The sequence below is a fragment of the Haliaeetus leucocephalus genome, unplaced genomic scaffold (genome assembly GCF_000737465.1).
Source record: "Haliaeetus leucocephalus isolate CR32 unplaced genomic scaffold, Haliaeetus_leucocephalus-4.0 Scaffold395, whole genome shotgun sequence".
NCBI classification, from domain to species: Eukaryota; Metazoa; Chordata; class Aves; order Accipitriformes; family Accipitridae; genus Haliaeetus; species Haliaeetus leucocephalus.
The window spans coordinates 7767432-7794408 of NW_010972831.1; the positions used below are offsets into that span (position 1 = coordinate 7767432).

At 44.8% G+C, this 26977-nt stretch overlaps 2 protein-coding genes across 3 annotated transcripts in view; one reads left to right on the forward strand and one right to left on the reverse strand.

The window, feature by feature from the left end:
• The first annotated feature begins 5750 nt into the window (after positions 1 to 5750).
• Positions 5751 to 9407, forward strand: DUSP14 (dual specificity phosphatase 14). Of its 2 annotated transcripts, XM_010573814.1 has the most exons (3): positions 5751 to 5848; positions 7367 to 8003; positions 9094 to 9407. In XM_010573814.1, the coding sequence occupies exons 2-3, from the start codon at positions 7485 to 7487 to the stop codon at positions 9244 to 9246; spliced, it is 672 nt and encodes a 223-aa protein (XP_010572116.1). In that variant the 5' UTR covers positions 5751 to 5848; positions 7367 to 7484; the 3' UTR covers positions 9247 to 9407. The 2 variants fall into 2 exon arrangements, with proteins under 2 accessions (XP_010572116.1, XP_010572117.1); XM_010573815.1 differs by lacking the exon at positions 9094 to 9407 and having other exon boundaries at positions 7367 to 8691.
• A 3388-nt stretch (positions 9408 to 12795) lies between these two features.
• The window catches only part of SYNRG (synergin, gamma), a 36519-nt gene continuing 22337 nt past the window's right edge, over positions 12796 to 26977 (reverse strand). Inside the window, exons 13-20 of the mRNA XM_010573816.1 lie at positions 22731 to 23336; positions 22211 to 22374; positions 21419 to 21472; positions 20581 to 20677; positions 20173 to 20321; positions 17220 to 17330; positions 16728 to 16763; positions 12796 to 15697 (exon numbers count right to left, since the gene is read on the reverse strand). Coding sequence (XP_010572118.1) covers positions 15566 to 15697; positions 16728 to 16763; positions 17220 to 17330; positions 20173 to 20321; positions 20581 to 20677; positions 21419 to 21472; positions 22211 to 22374; positions 22731 to 23336 — 1349 coding nt within the window. The 3' untranslated portion in view covers positions 12796 to 15565. The remainder of the gene's footprint in view (positions 15698 to 16727; positions 16764 to 17219; positions 17331 to 20172; positions 20322 to 20580; positions 20678 to 21418; positions 21473 to 22210; positions 22375 to 22730; positions 23337 to 26977) is intronic.

The following is a 26977-nucleotide window of genomic DNA, read 5'->3' on the forward strand; positions in this document are numbered from 1 at the left end:
GGACTAAATGTGTTTGGTCTGGGGTCACTGAGCAAGGATAAGCCTGGGACCCTTTGCAGCCATACCCTGCGAGTTTCTCCTGTAAAGGGGAGTCATGCCTGAAACGCACCACGAAAGCTTTGGGAAGTTACCGGTGTGTTCTTGCAAGTGTGGGAGACCCAGTTTGTGCTGTGTGCTGCAAGAGCAGCCAGGCCTGCTCAGAGCTTCGGGTAGACAGATTATTGTCTTGATTTAACATCTGCCAGCTTCCATCCTCTGCTCGCCTGAGAGGGTAACGCAGGCTGCAAGCAGGAATCAGTCAGGGTTCGGTCTAAGCATCCTCCGTCACAGCCCAAATCACTCCACCATCCCCTCCTGCTTCCCCTTCCTTCTTTTCCGCTTCAAAACCAAACTGCTCGTCCCTTCCGTCATGAGGGTGTGCTGATGGCTCTGAACCACGCGCCCGAGAGGAGTCTGTAACAGCTTTGGGAGCACATCCACAACAGCCAAAGGCAGGAAAGCAAAAACCCCAGCGGAGCAAACGGTGAGCTGCGGTTGCTGCTGTGACACCCGGGAGAGGCGGGCCTGCCTACGGCCTCAAGCCCGCTTCAGACTCCCATGGACTCAGCACAAGCAAGTCCTGACCCTGAGAACGGACGCAGTTTGTGCTCTCTGCTGAAATTTATTTTAAATGCTGTTCTCCAGTACCGTTTCTGAAGCAATTTGCTGTTCAGCCTAGCTAGGAAGAGCCCTGAGCAGGCTCATTCATTCAGCGCCTGCAGTATTGACTCTTCTCTTTACTGCAGCATTAGAGAGCATTTGTCATCTCTAAAATGAATAACTTTTCCTCTCCTGGGAAGGGGGAGAAGGCTTGCTTCAGTACTGACATTTCACACACCCAGCCCACAAACCTGCTTCGAATCCCAGATGTTGATCTGGGGATAAAACGAGGGGCTTTGGTGTCTTTGCTCCATCAGCAGAGCAGGACCTGCGACTCACCTGGTCCTCCCCACACACAAAACTTGCCGAATACCTCTCGGGCCATGTGCTCTGCACCCCTCCGAGGACCACCCTGCTCAGCCACAGCCGTCCCAGCAGTGTTAGGGCAAGAGGAGCAGAACGGCTGCCAGAAGGCCAGGAGTACCCAGCAAGCAGCAGCAAAGCTGGGAGCAGGACCAGCCATCCCTTCCCACCCAGTGAGCTGGCTACCGAGTCGCACATCTGCAGAATTTCACCTGGTCCAGGGGAAAAAGGGCCTGGGAGATGCTCTCACCTCTGCCAGGTACCAGCTACATTGCCATGTTACTGACATACAGTCCAACACCAACTGCAAGGGACTCAAGTCCCTCAGGAACAAGTCACAGCCTCTGCTCTCAAGCCAGAGGAGCCCTTAAAAAAACCCCCCAAAATAAAAAAAAAAAAACAAACCCCAAAATCAGAGAAAACCACCTAGCAGCACCAGAGTAAGAAACCAGAAGCTCAGACTTGCCACCTCATGGTCTAGAGACCAACAAGCAAGGCTCTCTCCTCCTGTCCTAGAGATCGCAGTGTATTTAACTAGTATCTGCCACTTTGCCTCTGTCTTCTGAGCTTTCAGAGGTGTTTTCAAGCCTTTCTCAGGAGGTCCAGGAAGCAGGAATGTTTTCCTGTAGGAATTTCAGCCTTTGTTAGTAGGACTGCGTTCCCAGGAACGAAAGCAAGAGAAACAAACTCCAGCTATCACAGGATTTTGAAGAACGGAGCCATAAGCATTGCCAGCAACAACCTTTCCAAGGGACCGGACCACCCACTATGCAAACCATTAGGTCAGTATTGTTGTATTGCTTTTGAAGCCCCCTTGCCTGGAGAGAAGCCGCTCTGAAGCCAGGAAATCCAGCCCAGTTGGGATACGACCCGGTGTCAAACTGGTCAACCCCACAAAGGCACACACCACCCGCCTTCCACGGGAGCAGCTACCACGGGCAAAGCGCCTGCCCCTTCTCCCAGCAGACCCGACCGCAGGTGAACCACGCAGCTTAGCCTCGAGGTACAGCAGAGACAAGTGCAGTGCCCGATACGAGCCAGCCAGACTTAACTGAGTGGTGGGTCTGCGGAGAGCCAGCGGATGCAGGATGAGGTCCCAGTCGCAGGTGGGTGCTGGAGAAGCGTCCCCTTTCCATAAACCTGCACCCAAGGACAGTGCTGGGCCAGGAGCTGTGTGGAGAGGACCTGGAGGCTTTGAAGACCAGAGTCATCTCCAGGCTGTAATTACCCACTTGCTTCCCCCACCCCTGATTATGCAGATTAGAGAAATGGCAGAACCCACCAATCTGCCAGGAGGGAGGAGGCTGTGCTGGTCCTGCCCCTGTGTCACTAGGGCCAGGGACCCCCTGCCACCCCGGGGGGTGCCAGCCCTCCCCAGCAGCCCAGCGGGGTGAGCATATAGTGGGAGCTGGTCTTTTTGCACGGGGAAGACCAAGGGAGAGTCTAGAAAGGGATTTGCTGTGGGTCAGGGCTGTTACAAGACTAATTAATCCATTAATTGGAGTCAGCTCAGCAAACGAGGACGTGATGGCAGGAATACCTGGTTGCTACTGGCCCACCACCAGCTGGTTTTTGCCTGAAGGACCACGCTGCACCCTCTGGGAATTTCAGCCCTTTGCAGGAAACCACAACCACATCCCGTCTCCTTTGGAAGGCGCCTTTCAGCCGCTCCTTTAGAGACAGCCCCGGCTCCGACCCTTCGGTGTAAGAGCCCACGCCACCTCCCAGCACCATCTCGCAGCGTGCTGCTGAGCGCCCACGGCCCCTTCGCAGGGTGACGCGTGGCGACGAGCCACCCGAGACAGGCTCCAGCACCCCGAGGACGCTGACTTCAGGCTTGTGTGACCACCCCAGCCTACGCAACCGCTCAGAAACACAAACCAAGAAGAAATGGGAGGAGATGTGGTGGGGTTTTTTTGGTTTGGTTTTTCTTTTTTTCTGCATGAGATGGTGCAAACTGGCTGTATCAGTGCAGCTCTCCCAGTCTCTGCGCAGAGGCTGAATGAGGCATGGCTGGACCCACAGCCAGCACCTCTCCCTGTGCCCGTGCAAGGAGCCTGTTTGCTGCTGTGCTGGCCTGTTCTGCCACTGTCCTTTGCAGGTGGCACAGCCAGGGCTGGGCTGTGTGTGCACCTCATTCGATCTTCAGCTATTTTTCTCTTTTTTTTTTTTTTTTTTCGCACGCAGCAATGTCTGGGAAGAGGCTTTTCACTCTTTTCCTCTCTCTCTGTGCCCCAGCACAATGACAGGAACTACCGCATGAAGAGCAACAGTGTTGGATTACAGCAGGGACGCGGCAGGATAAAGCGGGCGCGTTGAGAAAGGCAAATGGAGTTTCACGGGAGCGAAACAGCAGACTTTAGGCGAGCCTTTGTCTGAAGCTGGCTGGGGCCAGGCAGGAGGGTTAGGAGAAGGTGCAGCTATCAGGACAGATAAGGACTCACACCTGCAAGCCTGGTGGTAGCTCCTAATCGTCAGCCAAAGGCACCGCAGCCAGCACGCAGCCTCTGCCATCCGAGGCAGACGAGGCCCCTTTCATTTTCAGGCTCCCTGCAAGCCGGCAGCTGCTCAGCCTGGTATGTGTGGGCAGGAGGACCGTGGCTTTGTCACATGCCTGAGACAGCATGTCGCAGTCGGTGGCATCCCAGCCAGCTCCTGCTGCGAGAGCCGTGGAACGCGGGAAGGGATGCTGGCATCTGCCCCTCTCCCTTGGTGGCTTCCCCCCCCCCAGCATCTGCTCCTGCCCCAGCCGGCTGGGCAGCATCCTCGGCTACCGGGCGTTTGGTCTGACGAGCACAGCAGCCTTATCTCTCACTTATATAAAGAATTCATCTCCAAAACATTAACTCCTTCTGGAGGAGAGCCGTTCTGGTTTGAGCAGAGGCGGTGCTGCTGGGTGTCAGCCATTTGGAGCCCCAGAGAAGTGGTGTGTAAACTGGGACACGGGACTGTGGGCACCCACCTGCGTTCCCAGCTGGCCCCAAAATCCACCCCGTTCCCCAACTGCTGTGGACAGCAGGCAGAGGTGGGACAGGCAGGCGCCTTCCTTGAGCGGCTCCCCTCTTCCCGGGGGACCAGCGCATCCCGTCAGACTGACCGTCCGTCTCGGCCGCCATGCGATGCCGTCTCGGGTGGCTGCTCGGGAGCAGGCTGCACGCAGGCAGCTTGCTGCCAGCCCGCCGGCCTCGGAGTTTGCAGAGCGAGCCCAGCCTGTCACATGCAAACATCCAGATAAGTTGCTGCCTGCAAAGAGGAACCACTTTATGGAAAGCAGCAAAGCCCTTCCCAAACCGCCCCGAGGAGCGCTCCGAGTCCCCCCGCCGGGGAGCAGCTGGATCCCAGGTGCGGCAAGCATTGACGTGGGGCAGGCGAGCGTGCTCGACCCCAAGCAGCCCCTCGGGCCCCCGCGGGGGCAGAGATGTGGGTGCCCCGGTCTGCGGGATCGAAGCCGGGACGCTGCTGCCCTGCTCCCAAGAGGTGCGGCAGCAGCACCCCTCGGCCTCTCCCACCGCGCGTTTGCGGATCGCCCTCCGCTAACATTTCCCAGCCATCTTCAAGGGCGGCGCGGCATTTAAAAAAAAAAAAAAAAAAATCCCGTTTGGGTTTGTCGTTTGGCCTCCGGCCGACTTGTCTCAACTCCCCAATGCCTGCCAGAGCCTCCCAGCCCGCCCTGCCTCCCGGCAGCCCTGTGCCGTTGCCGTGCCAGAACCGGCCTCTCCGTGCGAAGCCTTCCGGGCCAGCCGTCGTGCCACACAGCCCGACCAAAGCACCGAGACCCACCGGCCACGGCAGCCCTCCCTTCTCTGACGCCCATCTCCAAAGCCAAGCCAGCCCCTTTCCGCCTCAGTCCCCCTCCGGAGCTCAGCGAGCGGTTCCTTCGTCGTGGTAAAGCCACGCGCGGGGGAAAGCGAGTCCTTTCCCCCGGCTCTCCCTCCACATTCCCCTGCCCTGGGGAGGGGGCACGGAGCAGCCACCAGCCCCTCGCTGTCAGCCCCGCTGTGCTGGAAATGGCCAACGGATGAGCTGCGGGAAAGCAGGGAGGGTCTGCCTTGCTCAGAGCCATTTTGGGGGGGGGCAGACATTACTGTCCCTCTCCCATCGTCCGGCAGCGTTTCCCAACAGGCAGCTGCTTCACTCTGGTGACTTGTCTTATTTCTAGTCCGGTTGGAGAAATAAAAGAAAGGAATGCTGTCCCTGTCCTCCACTTTCCAGGAGCGGGATGCTGTGGCTCACGGCACCAGCTCTGCCCCTTCTCGTTTGCCCCTGTAATTCCAGCAGTGCCTCGGGGAACAGGACCAGGTAGCAGAGCCCTGGCAGAAAGGCTCCCAGGAGTGTGCTTTAGGCACCGTCGGAAGAAACGCAGACCTGCACCAGCTGTCTGGGACTAGGCGAGCGTCTTGGCGGATGCTAAAGGAGACGTTAGAGCAAATTAATTACTTAAAACTATTTAATTTTTTTTTTTTGAGTCATGACTTTTGTGCCAGCCTCAGATTCCTCTGGGCCTACCCTGATTTTGAATGCTGTGTTGGCAGCAATTGGTGGCATTACGCTGTCGGCAGCAAGTGCCTTCCCAAGGCCTCTTTCTCTCCCAGGGGAGCGGGCAGGGAAGCCGTAGTCCTCCCTCTCAGTTCTTGGACAACCACCTAAATTGAGTGGCTTAAATGTACCTCAGTGGAGGAGGCTGCCTGGTGTCCTGTTTGGGTCCAGCACAGATCCCAGTAAAGCCCATGCTCTCTTCTCTCCCCAGCTCAGTGTTGGACACGCTCTATGAGACATCCCAGCTTTGGCAGCCCACAGCATCCGTGTGCCGGTCGGTGATTTGGAGGAGGACAGTTTGTTACTGAGCGTAAGTGCCTGAATCCTTTGCATTGTCAGTAACGGGTATTGGAGAGCAGGGATTTCCCCTGCTCAAAGGACTTTATTCCTTTGAAAAAACCATGCCTTTCATTGCTGCTCCAGCTGGGTGACTGCAGTGGGGGTGTCCGCAGGGGAAGCCGAGCACTCACAGCTGCAGCAAGAATCTTGTTGGGGCATGAACTCTTGCAGCACCAGCACTTTGGGCCCCTGGTTTCAGGAGCTGCTCAAGTAGCTGCCAGCAGGGAACAAGCCACAGAGGAGACTGTGTTATGCTCATTAAGTTACCATACCGCAAAGCCATGCCAAAAATCCGCTGCCAGCATTACCAGCCACTGCTGAGACCTGCCGGTGTTTCCCGGAGCGCGGGATGCAGATGGCTGCACTGTCGAGTCAGGGCCAGGGAAGCCACAGTCGGGGTCTCTCAGCCCTTTGAGGACTCTCTGGCCGGGAGAGTTAACTGCTGGAGGGACAGACACCCTCTCACCCAAGGCACTGAGCATCCCCCAGATCCCCTTCCCGCGGTGCCCAGTGACACTTTGGTGGGCCCAGACGTACCTGGGCAGAGCAGGGAGTCCCCACCCCGCGCAGACCGGAGCCTCTCCCGCGGCCCGTCTCTAGCTGGAGAACGCACAGCTAAAAGGGACTGGCAAATTATTAATGTGCTGGGGCTCATCCTCTTGCTTGCAGCTTCTCCACTGGCTTCAGAGAAGTCCTAAAGAAGTAGGGGGAATAAAAGCAGGGGTCCTTCCCGGGAGCCACAGCGGAGGCAGCCGGGGATGCGTGGTTCACGCAGGCGAAGCCAAGCCTTCGCAGAGCGTGTCATTCTCCAAAGCATTAGTCAGTCATTAAAGCAGCAGGAAAAGAGCCTCCCTTGTCCCAGCCTCTGCTTCGGTTTTACTCCCAGCTTCTGACATAACCAGGTCACTCTTTCCACACTTCCCCTGCCTAGATGAGAGCCGATGACTGATCTGGATGGACATGACTCACTGCCTTTTCTAATGAGCAACCTTCCTCTGTTGATGTACTTTGGCAGGGCCTTTCATATACCTAAAAAAGGAGAAGGGTGGCATTGGGGAGAGGGCAGGGTAATCTAAATTGCTGGCATCTGCATCCAGCCCGAGCGAGCTGTTTCTCACCATCCCTTTGGACTCTGGCCAGTTGTGAAGTTGCTGTTTTTGAGCATGGGAGAGGCGTAGCTAATCTTCCACGTGCTAATCCCAGTGAAATGCTGTCCGGGCCCACAGGTAGGCTGCCTAAACCCTCGACAAGTAATTGGAGCTAATTAGGCTGGAAGATTTTTTTTTGCTTAATATCTGTCCGGGCAATGCCTAGGGGCCCCGTGGTAATAAGCACTGTGCAAACCCAGAACCACCTTACCCCACGGAGGTTTGCCGGTAGGAGGTTGTCCAGGCCACAGCAGGGCGAGTTGGGTTTTCCTGTTCTCTTGCATAGACACAGTCTCATCGGACAGCTGCCCCGCTCATGTGGAGTTGCTTGTGTTTTGCAGTGACTAAGTGGAGGAAGCTCTTGCTGTCCTAGCACCACCGGGCCAGACAATCCTTCCCTTGGCTGAAGATCCCGTTGGATCTCTTCCCATAATGGAAGCGTGAGTGCCAAGATCCTCCATGACCTCCAGAAGCCACAACTCCTTACCGAGAACTCTGATGGCTCCACGAATGCTTTCCGAAGGTGCCCTTGGGGGCATCGCCCAAATCACCCCCTCGCTGTACCTGAGCCGGGGCAGCGTCGCCTCCAACCGGCACCTGCTCCTCTCCCGGGGAATCACCTGCATCATCAATGCGACCATCGAGATTCCCAATTTTAACTGGCCCCAGTTTGAATACGTGAAAGTGCCTTTGGCTGACATGCCCAACGCCCCCATCTCCCTGTACTTCGACAGCGTCGCCGACAAGATAAACAGCGTGGCGCGGAAGCACGGGGCCACCTTAGTCCATTGTGCCGCCGGCGTGAGCAGGTCGGCCACCCTCTGCATCGCCTACCTGATGAAGTACCATAAGGTGTCCCTCTTTGAGGCATACAACTGGGTCAAATCGAGACGCCCCGTTATACGCCCCAACGTGGGCTTCTGGAGGCAACTGATAGACTACGAGAGGAAGCTCTTTGGGAAGACGACGGTTAAAATGGTACAGACACCATATGGCATCATCCCAGACGTTTATGAGAGAGAGAGGAGACCCCTGATGCCTTACTGGGGAATTTAATGTGACTGCAGACAGGAAGCACAACAGAAGGGACGAGCTGTTCTGAGTCGGCCAGACTGGAGACATTCCCTTCTCCTTCTACAGCCAACTTTGGTTCTTTACCATACAGCAGAACCTCAACTAATTCTCACCTCACTAACCTGCAAGGCCAACGATTCCCTTCAAAGCATTTCTCTCTACAGGGATTCCCCCATCCGCATTTCTCTGATTTAGCAGAATGAGGTCTCCTTATAAGTTTCTTCCCTTCATAAAGCCTCCCTCCCTTTTTTAGTCAGTTTATTAGTATCCTATGAGGAAAGGCCTAAAAGGCATTTGGCAGAGTTAATGAACAAAGTGCGCTTTGTGATGCGGTAGCCTGGATATTTCGTTAATAGCTTGTTTGCTTCCTTGCAAAATCCTGTAGTGGCTAGGGAGCGGCACTAGCACAGAACGAGCGAGGTCCTACTGTACGGCCCTGGGTTTTTCAAGAGCCAGGAAGGCAGGCGTGCAGGGTTGTGGTGCTAGTGCTGGTGTTTTCTTTAACATCCGTAGTGACTCTCAGTATATAGTGTTTGAGATCTTTAGTCAGCTCTTAATCTGTATTAAAAGTTTAAAAAAAAAAAAAAAAAAAGTGAAGTCAGTCCGTGTCGGCCACAAGTAAAATAAAATTTGAATAATTCAAATAAAATAAATACAAGATCCTTTTTCGCTCATTCCATGCCAGGGCAATAGTCCTGGAACACACACTACTGAAAAATGCTGGTGTTTTTTGTGGGTGGAAAGCAAACAGAGATCTTGTCCAAATGTGGCTCAAGACCGAAGCGAGAGGTTAACCCTCCCCGCACTGGACAGCCAAAGACATGTTTAGGAAACTTGTGTGTGCATGGCCACCTGCCAAAGGGGCTGGGCTGTGTTTTCTAATATTCAATCAACCAGTAAATTGGAAGTAGGTAAATCCGCTTGATTACTTAGCTCTAAGTATGGTCGTGATCTGCCTTAGCCCATTTCTAAATCACTTCATTATGTCCTTAAGGTTATGCTGCATTCTAGAATTATTCTGCGCAAAATGGCGATCTGTTCAACCTCCCGGACAAGGATGGCTTTAACGGAGAAGGCTTTGCCTTGTTCTGTGTGTGACAAGAACGATTCCAACCGGAGACGTGGGAGAAGCCTTTCTATGGCGTAGCCACTGCCTCCTGGACGTCGCTCCTCTCCCTGCAGATGGGAAGGGACTGGTTTCGTTGAAGCGTAACTGGACCACCAGGACAGCAAGGCAAGTCCGTTCCTCGATGAGACATTTGTGTCCTCTGTTGCATCTCTGAAGGAGGAATACGCAGATTGCTGGATGCCGAGATAGCTATCTGATTTAAATGAGATTCTATACTTGTAAAAAAAAAAAAAAATCAATAAAGATTAAACAAGAACATGTGTTGGTTTCCTATTCAGGACTGTGCTAATGTATCTCAAGTAACTGTGAGAACATGGTGTAATACTGAGCAGTGGCTTTAAACAAATCTGTACCTCAGTCTCGAGAAAAATACTGTGATCTGTTCCCATCACTTGGCTAATCAGGTTACAATCCATCCAGGTGTCCTGCAATTCCTGGTCCTCATCACAAAAGCCAGGCATTTAATTCGGCTATTTCAAAATTTTTATCTTCTGAAATCCTAGCTGAACAGCTGAGGTTTTAAGGAACAGTAGACATGGTTAAAGTTTTTCTCCAAGCTGAACCACACTGGGTGAGGATTGCAGCACAAGTAGGTTTCTGGTTTCCCCACACTAAAAGCCACAAGGGCTGAAATACTGTTATCGCTGATACAAAACTGCACAAATGGCCTCAACCTCATGTGGATCATGAGTAAAACCAGACCTGGTTGGAATAAAAGTCTAGATCAGAGTGAATTTGATACAGAGGCTTTGACCAGCTCTGACCCAGAAATTTCAAATTTACTGCAGAGACAGGAGTTTTACCAGACTGGGCAAATGCCACTTGCTTATACTCACCAGGGGAAGGAAACGGTGCTCTGTAATTTCCAGGCTCCAGTTAGAGGTCCACAAGGTCAGCGAGGACTGCTGTAGGAGTTCACAGACTCCAAATTAGGCCCAAGGCCACTTACTGGGGGGGCTTAGTGGCACGCAGGCACAAGAGAGCTCTCTCAACCCCTGCGGGCATGGAAGTCACGAGGTTGGCCATAGCTTCATTAATGCCAAACCTGCGCACAGAGACACCGCTATGAAAAGAGTTACTGCAAATTCCTCAACATTGCAAGGGCATCCAAAGCCCAAAAGTTTCCTGCACGCACGTATATATTGCCCCCATTCCCCCTGCAAACCCTTCCTTCATCTGTTATCCAGGATGCACTTAAGACAAAACCGCACATAGAAAACCCCAAATACTTCAACACCAGTTTTTCCAACAATATCAACGCATGGATCTCAGTGTTCTTCAGTATCGCCAGTACAAAGCGCAGCCCTGCACTGGCGGAGCGAGGTCTCCTCCTGCTTTTGCAGATGAGCAAGAACAAAGTTTTGGCCCACTGAAATAAAAATGAATTTTGCCATCAGCTGTGCGCAGTTCAGGTTTCATGGTTGTGTCCCGGTTTCAGTGACAAACAAACAGACATAAGAGACTGACTGTCCATTTAAAAAAAATCCATTCTACTCATCTCTCTATTTTTATCATGAGTTAAATGGCAACCAGGGAAATGGCAAGTAAGAAAAGGAACTAGAGATTAAAAATCAAGACTAATCATTAGGCTGGAGACATTCTGAAAGCATGACATTTCAAAGGGAAAAAAATACTAAAACCTGAAATCTGCTAGCAAAATTAAACTTTACCTAAAAAATGGGCTATGTATAATTTAACAGCATTTTCTATATAAAAACTGGAAGGTAAAGATTCTCCACTTTGAATTATTATATAGACTTTATACACGCACTGCCCTAGTACCGAGGGGAGGGGGAAGATACTAATGTTCAGCCAAGAAAGCATCAAGACTGACTTTTAAACAAAAGGGAAAGTTAGACCTATAAAAAATGTAATTGCCTAATAAAGCACATTAGGAAATAAAGAATTCACCTGAAATACCCATTAGAGATAATATTATGGATAAGTGCAATGGTATTAATACTTGTAGGTATTTCTTTGCAAAATTCCTCTTGTGTTCATTCCAACAAAAGATGTTTTACGTGAGTGTTTCCCCCCCCCCTCAAAACCCAGTTTTTAATGCATCCTCAAATCTATAGAAACCAAAGAAGAGGGCGAGCCACAGTTTAACTCTGGATTGCTGTAAGCACACCAGCTGGATTTGAGGGGAAGATCATTCTTCCTGCTCCCTACAGGCTCTTCCAAATGGTCGATATCTTAATTGCTTGAAGAATATTTTATAAGTTATTTGGTGAGACATCTTTCAAATACTAGCCACAAAGGTGGTTTCACTTACACAGCTTCATTACGTTTAAGGCCCTTTTTGTCAACCTTTCAAGGCTTCTCCCGAGCCACGGGAAGGAAGATGTCACCCTGCCCCTGTATTTCTGAGGAGGAGCCCCCCCAGGCCAGCGCCTGCGGAGCTCGTACCAGAGATGACAACCTTCGGGTACCAGCAAGCAGCAAAAGCATTTTTTTCTAGCTGCTTCCTGGAACAAGCCACTTCACAGGTTGGTCAGATATGAAATGAGCTCTTTATTGAATACAAGGTTTGAATCTCAACAAAGGATTTATAAATCATTGCAAGAATTAGGGGAGTAAACAGTGTACTAAAGTCCATTAATAACACTTATTCTCATTGGATTTAAAATATCAGCAGTGACTCCAGCATAGCACAAACCAAAACAGTTCCAACTACTAATCGCAAAACCACTTCTAGAAATGAAATAACATTCGCCCAGAGGGCAGAATAAAGAATCACAATACAAAGAGAAGTTTTCTGACCACTTTTCTTCATAAAATTATGACATTTATATTTTAATATTCAGAACTGGAATTAAATACAGATCCAGAGAGAAAGGAAAAAAAAAAAATCTTTCAGAAAAAGTAGTTTGTACAATAGCAGCTTTTATTGAAAAGGCAGGTTTTGTTTCAAGTTTAATTAATCCAACATGTAACTAACTAGAAATCGGAGCATTCCTTGGGTTTTCACAAGCTTCTTCTCAACCTTAGGCTGAACTTCACTATCACTTCACGTAAACTGCACAAATTTCAAGGAAGGAGCTGCTCAAAACAAACCCAGGTGAAGAGAAGCTGCTGCCAGGGAGGGGAAGTCAGCAGAACGGTCAAGTGCAGAACGTTAACAATTCCCACGCCACAAATAACCTCCAAGCGGCTACAGCCAACACGGGTCAGCAAGCTTGGGGAGATACTCAAACCAAAACACGGCAACGGATGGGCAGGGGAATAGGCTGGAGCGGTCTGTTCGCTCCCCAGCACTCCTGCCACCAAGGAAAAACTGCAACACACGAAGATAGCACAGAAGCATCAGGAATACAACTGGGTAAAGCGATATATACATTAAATAACCAAGCGAACAATCTCTTAGAATTCCAAGTATACACAAATATATAGAAAAATCACTTTCCATAGGTAATCCCAAGGCAGCTCCAGAGAACACATACATTTAAAAAAAAAAAAAAGAAAATCCCGTTTCTCTTTTCTAGTGAAAGATACATGCAGAAAAAGGAGTTACATTTATGAAATTCAACACAATCAAAGCGAAAGGCAGCGTGTCCATTAGCCTGTATGCAAAGGAAGCAGGGGAACATGGTCTGTCACAATGCACTGTAGAAAATACTGTAACCTTGGATACAGATTGCAAGGACACTGGGCTTTGGCTGGCAACATAATATCTGAGAAGATGCTGAATGCAACAGTGAGTCATTTTAATGACTAGGATATGTAAGTGAGATGATCCTCATTGTGCAACGCCTTTATCGAGGGTATCTACATGCAAAACATTTGGTGTATTCCCATGACGTAAAGGTGTTCGGTTCAGAAGAACGCTTTCTGCTTGCCACAAATGCAGTACTATTGCCTGCTGCTTTCCCTTCTGTAGGGAGCAAGCAAGCAGTAGTGTCATACTTCAGCAAGCTCTGCTGCAATTATAATTGTAAATGTCAATTCCTTATTTTTGTGGGCCAAAAGACACGCTGGATACATCTTAGACAGGGAACTTACTTGCTTAGCAAGTACAAGAAAAACATCACTGAAAAATGCTTTTATGACAATGCAGCTGGTACTGTATTTGAAATACCGGCTGCTGTAAGTTTCACATTGTGGCCTCTTTTATTTGTGGCATTCTCTTTTAATTAGGAAAAAAAAAATCCTATCTAGCTAAGTGTTCAGGAACTGTGGTGGAAACCCATGCTAACAATAAACTCCCTTTTCCCAATCTAGCATTTCATAAGCATAAGCCTTTGCATCAGCCAGATACTCAAAACCACTTGAGAAGTCCCCTTGCTAGCAGCAAGACAAGGCATTCGCTTGAAGTCAGACAACGCTTAAATGCTTCTGTAATTCAGGATGCAAAAGTGAGCACTGGCTTACTGCACTGAGTAGACCCCAAACATCAGTGGGAATACTTGCACTGGCGATGTATACAGCAGCCCCTAATTACGACAGAAAACAACCTATGTGGTCAAAAGCTATGGTGCTGACTGCTGTAACTATTTCACACCTAATAAATGAAATAGAGAGCAAGCAATGAGTGACTGGCCTTTTCTTGATAATTACTGGGCAACAGAAGGTAGGCAGTCACTGTCACACTATGGAAAACCTACCACTTGATTAGCTTGAGCTTGCGACTGGAGGCACAAGTTGCTTATTTTATGAATGAGCTAATTTCAGGCAGCAAGATTTATTTTAATTCGTGTAAATAAGGGGCCAGACACCTAGCACTCCTATTAGCCAAGATTCTTTCATGTGGTATAATTAATAGTTTAGTATAACCAAGCCTTTTTTTTTTAAACACAAAGCATAATTTTTCCTCATTGTAATTTCTGTTTCAGCAAATAACCACTGGTCAGTGTCAGCTACTTATAATGGAGGTAAGATTAGCTTGGAAAAGCTGTTGATATCTTTGGAGAGAAGGGAGATTTTCTAGAGATCTGAGAAACTTAAGTCAAAGAATTAAGCAGCAAGTTGTACCCGATGGGATATACACCCCACTTCATTCACTGCACACTAAGACTGTATAGTGATAAGGCTCTTCATAATAATGCCATGAAGCTCCCACTAGGTTTAAAATTCTGTAAATAGCACTACAGCTGACTGCACTGTCGCCTGGATATTGTATCTGAAGAGAGAATCAGGTACTTTAGATGTACGGGTTAACATTTTGTGTGATAGTCTCTTATACTGACCTCCTTCTGTCCAGATAGATGTACCTACCATAAGCAACAAAACATCAGGTGTGCAATACCCTGCTTCAAAAAATAGCCTGCTTAAGACCACCAACTTCCAGTGCTAAATCACACCCATCTGGGGCAGGAGCTAAGGGCCATCTCGTGCTGCCAGGTCTAAGTCAGAGAAACACATTATTACAGATAGCACTAGACTGCACAAGTAACACGCAGGCATCCCATCACGAAAATCACATTAACGTACAAAAAAGGTAATAGAGAGAGAGAGGAGCAGACATGCTGTATCAGTGGAGTCCAATTTTCAACAGTGATGCAGCCACACAACTACCAAAGGGTCAGGTGAAACATAACAAATCATACCTGTAGTTCAGGACAAGTCCAAGGAAGGAGTTTGTCTATATTTACAACAGAGTAGCCAAGACTACAAGTTTTAAAATCCAGCTGCCTATATTAAAGAATCCAGATATGATAGGGAAAATTTAAAAAATTTTTCCAAGTCCTTATCCCCCAGCACTAACCACCTATGCATAGGAATACAGTATAATTTACAATACAGAACAGTGGAAGTATAAATATACAATGGCTCTCCACAGTCGCATTCCTTCTAAGTCCATAATTCATTTTGCCTTAAAGTTACTGTGACTCGTGCATTGTATGCATTGTAATAGTATAGTAGCAAATATTTAAAGAAAAACATCATGGTCCATATACCAAAAACATTAAAGAAAAGATTTGTTTGCAAATACGTACTTCAAGTATTTAAGTGGTCACTTCTACGCAAATCAGTGTAAGCATTTCAGTTTTTCTTGGAAGCTAGGTACTGTCCTCTCTCAGAGATTTATGCACTTGGTTAGCAGATTGGTTTGTTACAAAGACTAGCCCGCTTTCATCTTGAGAAAGACTGAAATGCCGCATTTTTTGCCACACTACATTTTTTTCTGGTTATTTCTGAAACACTGGCCATTTCAAGTGAAATTCTTCACAAGCAATTTGTATGCAACAGTGGCTTTAACCTGTTATGGTACAAAAATCAAACCGAAACATTTCAAACACTAACCACACCTCAAGCCCTTTCACTTACCCTACCACACCATTTACCCCAAGTGCCCTGCATTATTAGACCCGATACTCCATCTTCAGTGCAACTGCTTTCAGAGCAGGTCTGGCAAAATGAGACCTGGAGGCTTTGGCTCCACACAGTTGATCCAGAAATTTGCACAGCTTGCATGGTATTGGTGCCCTCCGTAGGCCAGCTTAAAGTTATCCGTTTCCGAATTAAAGGCCTAAAATAACAAGAATTGAAACAAGTGTGACAGTCTCATCTACCCCAGGCTCTAGAAACTAGAGTGTAAAATGGATACTGCACAGGTATTACCCCAGAATGGCACGGCATGGCAGAACCCTCTCACTCTGAACAGAGCACCCAATGAACAATATTTTATTTTAGTCTGCAAAGTGTTTGCAGGTGGACAAAATCTCCAACTCCAACCATCACACCTGATGCATACTTTGCCTGTTACACCCTGTATCAAGGGAGCCATCTGATTAGCAAGCTGTCTGATCTGACACCTGGCAACTAACTCACCTTCTTTTGTGCATCTTCTGCTACATATCCATGCAAGATAAAGGCTTGTTCTGCCAGTCAGTAGATAACTACTGCATTTATTTCACTGGGTCAAATTTTGCTGTGATTTAGGCAGGTGCAATTCTTTATATTAGTGTTGTTTCAGGTTGAATTTGATGTACTTTCTTCTGTTAATTGAATCTGCTTTACAATAGGAGCTTCTGAACAGAGCGTGTGAAGCCACGGACAAGCTTAAAACATCTCGATGTTTGTTGCTAGGAGATACTTTCCAATGCTTCACAGCTACCTATTTAAAAAAAATATTCTAACCCTGTTCCCCACACCCTGGATTTCCTGCAGAGATTTCTAAAAATGCCATTGCCTACTACATATAGCCAAAAGTCAATATTTGTAGCAAAAAAACCCCTACAGTTCCCCCTCTTCTGCAACAGACACACAGGGAGCTGCAAATTCAGAAACTCACTGCAGTGAATTTTCTACCACACAACAGAAGTAGCACAAAACCAGAAAGCTATTCACAAGATACAAGCATGCAGACAAGACAAAGGGGAGGCTCTAGAGCATGTTAGTTGATCAGATCAAGTGTTACGGTCACAGAAAATGACTGGAAGAAAAGGATTAATGATTGGTACAATTGAGAATGACAGCTGAAAGCCAGTTAGCAGTTCAGCTTTCCACACTCAACTAAGAATGATTCTATAAAGAATATGTTTTTTACAGATTCATACTTTTCTAGGAAGCTCTTCCACAGGTTTCTCTTCTTTCTGAAATAATGTTGAAACCAAAAAGTCAGCAAAACTGCCGATATATGTTAATGGGTTGGCATTACTCTGTACATATCCTGGGATTCCCTCCCAGCTCTGCTAATCGCAATAGTCCCCTCCTGGTGATCCTCAGAGATGCATTTCATAAAGAAAAGTCATTAGAATATTTTTATTTTTACATATATATATATATATACTTTTAAAGTCTTAGTATCCCAGTTTCTTCCCCATTATGAACAATTTAACTCAACCTTTTATCCACATCTGTGTCATACCCAAAGCCCAATGAATACAGGACACTGATTTTCTGAGTCCCATCTATAGGTCAGATTTTGCCTTTGCCACTTCCAGTTATAAATTATAGCCATGAAAATTTTTTAAATACACCCAAGGCCTAAATGAAAGCCCAAACTGTAATTTAAAAATTAGTTTAACAGTAGAGGCCATTATACTTACTTTACTTCTTGAATCCACGTTTAAGAGGCACACTCCACAGGCAAGATCTTGGGCATTTTTAATCCCTGGACGCAGCATACAAGAAGAGAAATCCAGCGAGTTTTCGTCTGGCTAAAGAAATGAGACAATAAAATTTAGGCATTTTCAGTAACTGAAAAAGTTTCAGACATCAGGATAAAAATTATCGATCTGGTTGCTACCGAGAGCCATGGTATCACACCAGCAACACGGCAGGGATGACATATTACATTTTCTCATAAACTGATGTGTGATTTAATCAGAGCCATTAGTATGTATTTGCAATCCTGCTATGCAATCTCCGTCAGCATTAATTTATAACACTCAAGCTCTTGAAAAAGGGTTAGACTACAAAGGAACGAATTCTTAAGTTCCATGTTCCCACATCAAAAGGGGAAGAAACTTCTGAGGACAGAGCCCAGGAGGCGGCTGCTACATTTCAACTGCAGCGTATTAAGAACTGGACGAAGATAAACAGTGGTATGCAACGACTATTTGTGCAGCTGCAAGGAAACAAGGCATCGGCCAGCACAGCTTTCACTAGTTAGCATTTGAAGCGGTGTCTGTATCACTGTTTATTGTCCTGAATTCCATAATATTGCCTGGTCAAAAAAGGGCAGTTGTTCTTCTTTCTGAAGGTTTTTCGGAATCTAGAATATGGCACAGCAGTACAAAATGGGATATTAAGGTTAACCAAACCATAGAAGAATTACGGCACCAGCCATACACAAGCTCAGGTTAAAGAGAGGCAAAGGTTGGGAGAATAAGCCTGCATATAAGTAATAAATGAACATAGTCACTTTTCCAGTACATCATCTTACATTTCAGCCACAAGATGAATGGTAATTTAAAACTTTGCATAAGGATGGTATAAAACTGTTGACATTTTGCTTGAAGATAGTAGTGCAAATAAAAACAATGACTAGAAATGCAAGAAGCTTAAAAAAAAGGTGTGATCCTAGAACACGTGTACTCTTAATCCACACTCTAGGTATGCTGATCACGTTCTCCCACTGAATGGCTGGAGAATAATTGGAATCCTGAAAAAAACACCCCTTAATCTTTAAGTAGATCAATCAAATTAATAAAGGCACTCTAATATTTGTTTACCAAATGCATGAGTGAAGCAAATGAGAAGGTCATCCTGTAATTTGCAGTGAAAAACCACAAGGCTGTGTATAAAATTACCTTGTAACAAAATCCTTTAAAAGATAAAAGTAACCTTTCCAAGCACATGCCTCTGAGCTAGAATACTTCTCTCTACTTAACTGGCAATTCTGCATCATTTGGGATTGGTGACTGCAATACCAGGGAAAGAAGGTATGAGTTCCACACCTTCCAGTGACCCAGGTGGGAAGAGAAACAGGAAGGGATGATTCTGAGAGCTGTGGGAGTCTCTGTCTCTTAGATAACTTCAGAGGTACTCTGTGTGTGTATGAGAAGTCATTATTCGCAGCTCCTAGTATATTTAAAATTTATCTGGACCGCTGCAGCTTGGTGAACACATGGCCAAGCTTTGGACTTTAAGGTAATCCCTGTAATCTTCCAAGGAAAAGCACTTTAAGAACTAAATTTTAATCCACTTGCTTAAATCAGCAGACGATCCCAATAGCTTTTTAGATTGTTACTATCAACAATGCCAGAGTTCAAACAGATGAATCCCAGTCTATCAACTTCATCTTTCAAGCAGTAAAATATTGAAAGTATAAATTTCATATTATGACAGGCTTTGGTGCAATAGAGGACATCACCAAAAATACCTGCTTGCCACCGCTGATTGTACTGGAGAGGTTTAAAAATGTGTAAAAGGTGTGTAAAAAGGGACTGATCATTTATAATACCTGTTTTGCAGGGAATGACAGTGAGCTAAAGATGGCTATTTCAAGCAGCAACCAAATACTCTGGGTCTTACTTACAAACGAGTCTTTATTGGGAAGCAAAAATCTTTAGTGGCCATAGCTGCATTGCAAGAAGGAAGCCACAAATCAAAATGTTCAGTGAAACCATAACCATGGTAATGATCTGCTTATTGATGCTTGATGCGATGTACTGGTACTAAGATTTAAAGACTCCTTAGGTATATACTGAGTTAAAGGGATCCATTATGCAAGATGATATCAAGCACCCACAGATGGATGATTCCCTAAAAATATGAGTTTTACCATGGTTAAAGAAAGTAATTTTGCACATTGTATTTCCTGCAACATACATACACAAAAAAGTGCAAGGTATTTAATGGCAAAGTGATTTTCTTGCCTTCTTATTGTGTGTATTCTGTACCGGGCCCCAGCGTGCCCCTCTTTTCCCCAGCTCCTTTGCAGACCCTTCCCATGGGGTGCTCCTTCACTTAAAGGCCACCCCTCAGACAGCCCCTCACCGTCTCTCCTTGTCACACTCGCCCAGTCACATAGAAAGCTCGCAAGCTCCTACCAGACTGTCTCAGAGCAATTGAGCTTTTTCTGGCAGTTCTATTCAGAGGAGGAAAAGCTCTTTAGTGTGTAGCAGGAACCAAAGCAAACTTTGGCATTTCCAAATGCAGACAGAAGGGAAAACAGTTTAGTTGTTCCTGTGTTGCTACATTGTGTGCTCTTGTATTGTGAGCGTTAAAACTAACTGCAGGGGTATTACAAAGACAAGATCTGTCCGCGTTATTCTGGCTTCATAAAATGGCTTATTTAAATTTTACTACATTTTCCTTATTGGGGAGGTCCACAGATACACAGGATCTAAATCATTAAGACACTAAGATAAAGTCACGTTTGTACATAAATAACAGTTTTCTTACACAGACCTTTAAACTGGATTTCACAAACAAGTGCATTTCCATTTTGCAAAAGAAAAATACAAACTGTAAAGTTAGGACACCCCATGAAGTCACTTTACATGTAATTATGACATTTCTTTTAATAAAGACATAGCTTATTTTTGGTCTTACCGTTAAAGCAGCAAGTGACATGAAGCTTATTAGGTTGTTCCACACTTTATCAATATCCTTCAGCAGCTGCTGGAGTTTCTCACTACAAACAGCAGTTGCTTTGATACCCAGTTCAACTCTCTTTGTTACTCTGTAGACTTCAACAACCCCTGTTGATATAAAACACAGTGGAGGATTCCTGAAACTTTAACTCAGAAATAGCACAAAATAGGCATGGCACATGAAAGGTGGTCATGGACGGTTATTTCAAAGTGGTGGTTACATTTATTTAGCAGAAGAGTTGTTCATTATTTCAGCACAGGCAAAGATTAAGCTAAAAAATAATACCATTTTGGAAAGAGTGATTATATATTACCGTTATTCAGAGGAGAACTTTCAGTGTAAGAGACATGGTAAATTAAAACATACCTAGTAAATATTCCATGCCTTGAGCAGACTGGATAACTTCAGTGCAAACGGATGAACTACTTATTCCATTTAAGGTATCATTTGCTTTCTTTATGACCTGGTGGAAATGAATTTCATAAAATGATGGTGTTCTCTACCTTAAAGTAATTATTATGAAGAAGATTGTCCCCAACAGAAACTGTTATACAGAAAGGGAGGCACATTAAATAAGAAATAATTGCCATACTCCATCACATGGTTTTATATATTCATGCCGTAACTGTAAGTAGATCAGGGGAAAAGTATGAACATTTAAAACCTTAACATATTCCCCCAAATATTTTCATTACCAAAATAATAGTTTTAAGAGTACACATGCATTGCTATCTAGTTTAATAATAAGATTCATGGTTTTGGCTAATGCTCAAATGCAAAGAAGAAATTTTAAGGAAAACTAATTTGGCTGTGAAGCATCTGACACCCGTTACCAGAAAATTAATGGCCCCCCTGCACAGCACATTAAATAAGCCTAATTATCAAGGAGTGCTGAAGAGCCAGATGCTGGTATCAATGCCCAGAACAACATACCTTACTGGGCACCCAAAATGCAGGAACACCACATTAACTAGTTAACTTGAAGATTTAGGCAAAAGCCAAACTAATCACAAATGACAGGGAGATTAGTATAGGATCTTTAACTAAGGACCTAACGCTTCTGCTGTGTGACAGCTTTTGGTTTAAAAACTGTAATCCGCTTGGGCTGATTCCCACCCTTTCTATGCCTATACGATCTTAAACGCTGAGTGAGGTGGCACCTACAGGAAGGAGGAAAAGGTTTTGGATAAGGCTATACACTTACTTGCAGGGCACTCTCCAAGCATCTTTGCCATTCATATGCATACCTCTCACTTTCCTATTTGAAAGAAAAGGACAGTCTGAATCTTGCTCCTACAGGCATTTCCCCTTCACATATCACAATAGATATACAGTAGACAAGTATTTTAAAAGACTATTTGCAGATCAGCTATGTAAACTTTTAACATGACTACTCCTAATTTTCCCCCCATTCTTTAAATGTTCTCTTTGCACCTGAACTTTAAAATTTGATTTCTGGGAGGTAGAACTAGTTTCAAAAGGAAAAACATACATGAATGGGTAAAAAGTTTGCACTGCACATACCTACTCCCAACACATTTGTTACACGTCTGCTGTTCTAGAAATGGGGATTAGCAGAATTTAATCTGAGTCCTTTTACCAACTATTCTCAAGATGAGCAAGAGAAATAACTACCACACAGCCAAAAAGTTAAGCCATTTCCCAAAGCCAATGGTCTCAGTGCCAAAGCTGGGATTAGATTTAAATCATAACTAATTTCCAGTTACAAGCTTAGACTGCAAGGTCAAGTGATTCTGACTGACTTTCAGACAACAGCATTTTTTTCCCACTTCACAAGACTTTAAAGACAGGAGAGAAGAAACCTCCTTTATGAGCACTTTCCAGTCCAAACATCTAACCTTACCCAGATTCCATCTTAGAATCATACCCTAAATTCAAATAGCTGAAGTTCCAAAGAGCTGGGATACAGAATACCCTTGATATGACACTGACGAAAATCACTGCCAATTTACTTGTATTCCAGATAATTCCTTACCTCAACTTCCCCAGTCAAGTCTTTGTATTTGTCTCTGATGACAGGCAAAGCAGGCTTCTCACTTAGAGTATTTGAACGATCTCTAAATGGCTGTTCCAAAACTGGTAAAGGTGAAGAGCGACTTATTTCTCGGTCACCTAGGCTTAAGCTCCTTTTATGAGACCCTAAAAAGTTAGGATATAAACAAGTTAGTCTTTTACTCATAAAGGCATAGCCTATTTAAAATGAATAAAGTCGTAGCAAGGGTTGCCCTACTACTCCAGAAGAACAAAGTCTTCCATTTACTCGGTGACTGGTGCAAATTTCCCCAGTTCCTCAATACTTACAATTTTTTGGCACAAAAATTTTTTTCTTCTAGAAAGACACCTGCTCCAAACACAATAGAAATCAGTGAGAAGATTCAGTTTGTTTCTAGTAGCCTTCGGAACAATCCCCATTGGCTAATTGATGATTTGATTAGAAAAATTAGCCTTTGATTAGCACATGCATTATGGGCTTCCTCCACCCTGAGCAGGCTTACCTTGAACAGACAGGTCAAAGGTAGCCAGTTCGCTCTTGATCATTTCTTCACTAGATTTCACCTTGCCTTGGGAAGTTGCCACCAAGAAGTCAAACTTGCTGATTTTTGGCTTTTCACTTTGGAATTCTCCAAAGTCATCTGTGGACTCTCTTCGCAGTTCAGAAGAGATGCCAGTACCAAGGAAATCTGCCTCTTGGTTTGTGTCAGCTGCTGCTGCTGCTGCATCCTGTGCTTCTGATGAAGGTCTTGCAAAATCACCAAAGTCTCCAATGTCATCGTCACTTGGACCGCTGGATATTGGTCCAGAGTCTTTAAAGTTTGCAAAGGCTGCAAAGGAAACATCCTGTAAAGCATCCTCACTAGAAAAGGTTGTCACTTTGGAAACTGTTGTCATGGTAATGTTTTCTGAACTGCCAAACAAGGTCTCCTTCTTCTGAAGAACAGAAGTAGCCGCAGAGGATCCACTTCCTGAAGACTGGACAAAGGAAGAGAGCTTCTTGCCCTGATGAATGTCTTCTTTGTCGGACCAGTCATAGCTTGCCAGGCTGCTGACTGCAGACCCACTGTTATAGCTTCCAAATGGGGCACATTTTAAGTCATCTATATCTGAGAAAAACAAACCCCTACAATTAGAAGCTGAAGTTCAAACGTTAATCTCTCTACACTGTATAAAAACAACAGCAACTTGCTAAGAGTCTTAAAGAACTGCAAGAACAAACATAGTGAATTGTTGTTTCAATGAGGCTTACACTAGAGTTTGCACAAAAATAATCTGAAAAATACCTAAGCATTTAATACAAAAAAAATTCCCCATCTAATAAACGTAAGCCCTGACCTTTGAATATTGCCTTGTATTTTAAGCTGAAAGTCACCACCCCATTACAGGTAGTGAAGAAACTCTAAAAAAATAAATGTTTCTAGACAGTACAGACTGCACAGATCACCAGTTCAGTTTTCTGATGCTGGCTGCAGAATCTACAATCAAAATGTAAACATTAGCAACTCAAACATCTTATCGCATTATTTCATCTTATCAAAACCAACCACACAGAAGACTGGGCTAACTTTTCTATTCCTTCCGATAAAGTATTAATACACTTTAATTTTATATTCATGCTTTGATACAAATAATGTATAAAAATGTGCTGCAAGAATTTTTAAGAAATCGAAATCCTGTTTAAGCTTATCACAGTTACTGCAGTGCCGCACAGCCAATGCTTCCAACTTACAGGTTCCAGGAACGACACAAATATTGCGAAGATCTTGTTTTAGCTTTTACCAGCTATTTATTCAGTTAAGTATAGAGAAAATCCAATTATTTTGCAGAAAGCTCCAAACATTTATACTCACCTGGTAATTATATGGGCCAATAGGTTCTTCTCACTGCCATGAGCAGGTTTGAGATATAGCCTGGTTGCTTACATTAGAGCCAGCAAAGGAGCCTGCACAGTGACCAGGGTCTGCTGGGCTTTGTCCGCTACTCATTCAACTGATCTTTCATGTTTAGACTGAGATTGATCCATAGCGAAGGCACAGAGAGCCAGGGGCTGGGTAGTTTTCATTAAAGCATTAAAAAAAAGCACCCTACTATACTACATTTGGCATTTGTTTTCCAGCATTAACAATTGTCAGTTTGGATTAGACATTCAGCCGCTGCTCAGCGCCTAGGGTCAAATGGTCTCGAGGTAAAGCAAACCCAAACCAGAAAATACATTCTCTTAGCATCATTTTAGCTGAGACTCCTCTGATAAACATTATGGTCTTAACTGGCTGGCACACAGCAGCAGCAACTTGGGTTTAATACAGCCAGGGTGGGAACAAGCTGACTTTCCAGCTGCCCTCTTTATTCAATCTGGCCACACCAGCCTGAGGATTAAGCCATTTCAACAAAACATTTCTGCCTTCATTTATTCATTTTACTGGAAGGGGAGAGCACGCTACACTTCAGGCTGCTTTCCAGGCACGACCCACATACATGGCTAATTAAAAAGCCCAACAAAGATACAATATAATGATAGAGTTTAATGGCTACTACAATAAAAGGCCCTTTGCAATGGGTCAGCGAGGCATGGTGTGTCATCTATCAGATTTTCCTAAGGGATAGTCTTCCTGCAGCTGCTGCATTTGCACATGACAGCATCTCAATAACAAACGTTAGCACCTTGCATATATACAGCAGGATTTCAAAGAGCCATTCGAATATTAAATTTGTAGAGCAAGCAGTTTACAGGAGGGTAAACAGGCAAGAGATGAAATCACCTGCTTATGGCAAAACTGAATAGAAAGAAGGCTCCGAGGTGAAAAGAAGCTGACTTGCAAGGGATCAGTAATTTATCACAAGAAACCGCACCTTATGCTCTCAAATACACAGTTTTGTTTAAAGAAGTTAAATGAAAGCTTTGCTAGCATTAAAGAGAGTGCCAGAATAACCTACAAAATGTTAGCCAACTGTAATTAATCCTGGGATCTTGAAAATACCATGGTGTACTAGGCAACCTCTTTTTTTCAATTTGTGTTGACTCCAAAACCCATCAAAGATTTAAGCACTGCTATTGTTTCGGTGCTCACCAGGAAATGAAAGGAAAGAGTGATGAGCCTACTGTGAAGACCTGCACAATCTATTGTGAATGATTTCTTTGATAACTGGTAAGAGTTTGAGCTGAAAACACATCCTAAAGGACCAGGTCAGCGTACTCCTCCTGATCTGATCCTGGCTCAGGGACAGGCAGAATCAGCAGCAGGCTTCAGTGGGAATCCTGAACTCCCCATGCTTCGCCTGCAATCAATAGGTCACGGCAGGGAAGGCAGAACAATATTTTAATTATTCACAAACTAAGATTCGAGATTCTCTGTGTGAATTCATGCAGCCACGAAAGCCATCTGCATAGGTGTAAGAGCGGAGATGAAATGTGTAATAGTTCAGTTCTGTACGTTTTATTTATTTAGATAGTTACAAAAGGCTTACTCTGGTGAATAAACTTTCCTAAGAGTATTATATTACAGGAAAAATACTGTGTTCAGAGAAAAAGTGTTTACAGCTAAAGCAGTTCAAAAACAATTTATTGAGAAGTATAGAAAATAAGAATGTATGTGTAACTGTCCATAATCCAAGTTAAACTAGTTTTTATAAGAATTTTTATTCTGTTGCAAAAACCCCAACATTTTTCTGTGCCACACACTGCATATCATGGAATCATTTGCCACAAGTTAGATGTTTTTGAATAGAGGAAATTACACCATAACCTTTGCCACAGCTACAGCAAAACTAAAGGCTTATCTGAGCTCTTTAGCACATCTGCTGCATAATGAAGAGACGAGTTTCCCCCCCAACAGGTAGCAAAGCAACTTGCCACCAGACTAATAAGCAAAGCAGCAGTTTACATGTGAAAAGTACTTCTTGGCTGAGCCTAGAGAACTCTTCATGATGTGGGTATCTGTATTATTGGCAAAACATTGTTTTATTAAGCAGTGTTAAGAACTGCTCCTCCAAACAGCCTTTTTCTTAAAGACCACAGATACGTGTAATGAATAAAAAGGCTCCAGTTACAATGCTGCAGTTCTAGCCTCTGATGTAATAAAAGCTTCATTTTGCCGGTATGGCAATTCAAAATTTAAAAAGATGCATGTGTATCGGTAATTTTTTTTTCAAAGCAAGAGATGATTAAGCGGGGAAAAAATGAATTACTTCTAAGCATCACACTTAGTGATGACAGATGCTACAGAGCTACCGCCATTTCCTCCTGCAGGACACTTTTAGTAAGAACAGAATCTGAACTAATGAGAAGCATCAAATTTTATCCAACAACAACAAAAAAAAGAGCAAAGACTAAATTCATTCAAAATTATATGAAAATGCTTTGTTTTGGGGATACACAATCTTTTTCTTTAAGGTTAAAAGTGATTCCTTAGTTAGCATTTTTTGGAGAGCATACAGCGAATTCCCAGTCGAAGCAGGGCAGATCTTGAATTGATCATGCATTAGGAGTCCTATAATCCTACCATAGGAGGTATATCAATAGATTTCAGTGAAATATATTGTCATAAAACGGTAGTCCTTAGAAATCTCAGTAGCAATTCTGTGGTGTCTTTCAGAAATGACACAAGAGATTTGAGTTCAGTTTTCTTATAAAAATCCAAAAGCTCTTACTCCCAATAGAGTTAAAGCCACATGTCATTATCACCGTCAGCTTTACACTGGTGAGACCACAAAGCACACCCCAGATTAAATACACTGGATATAGATTCTC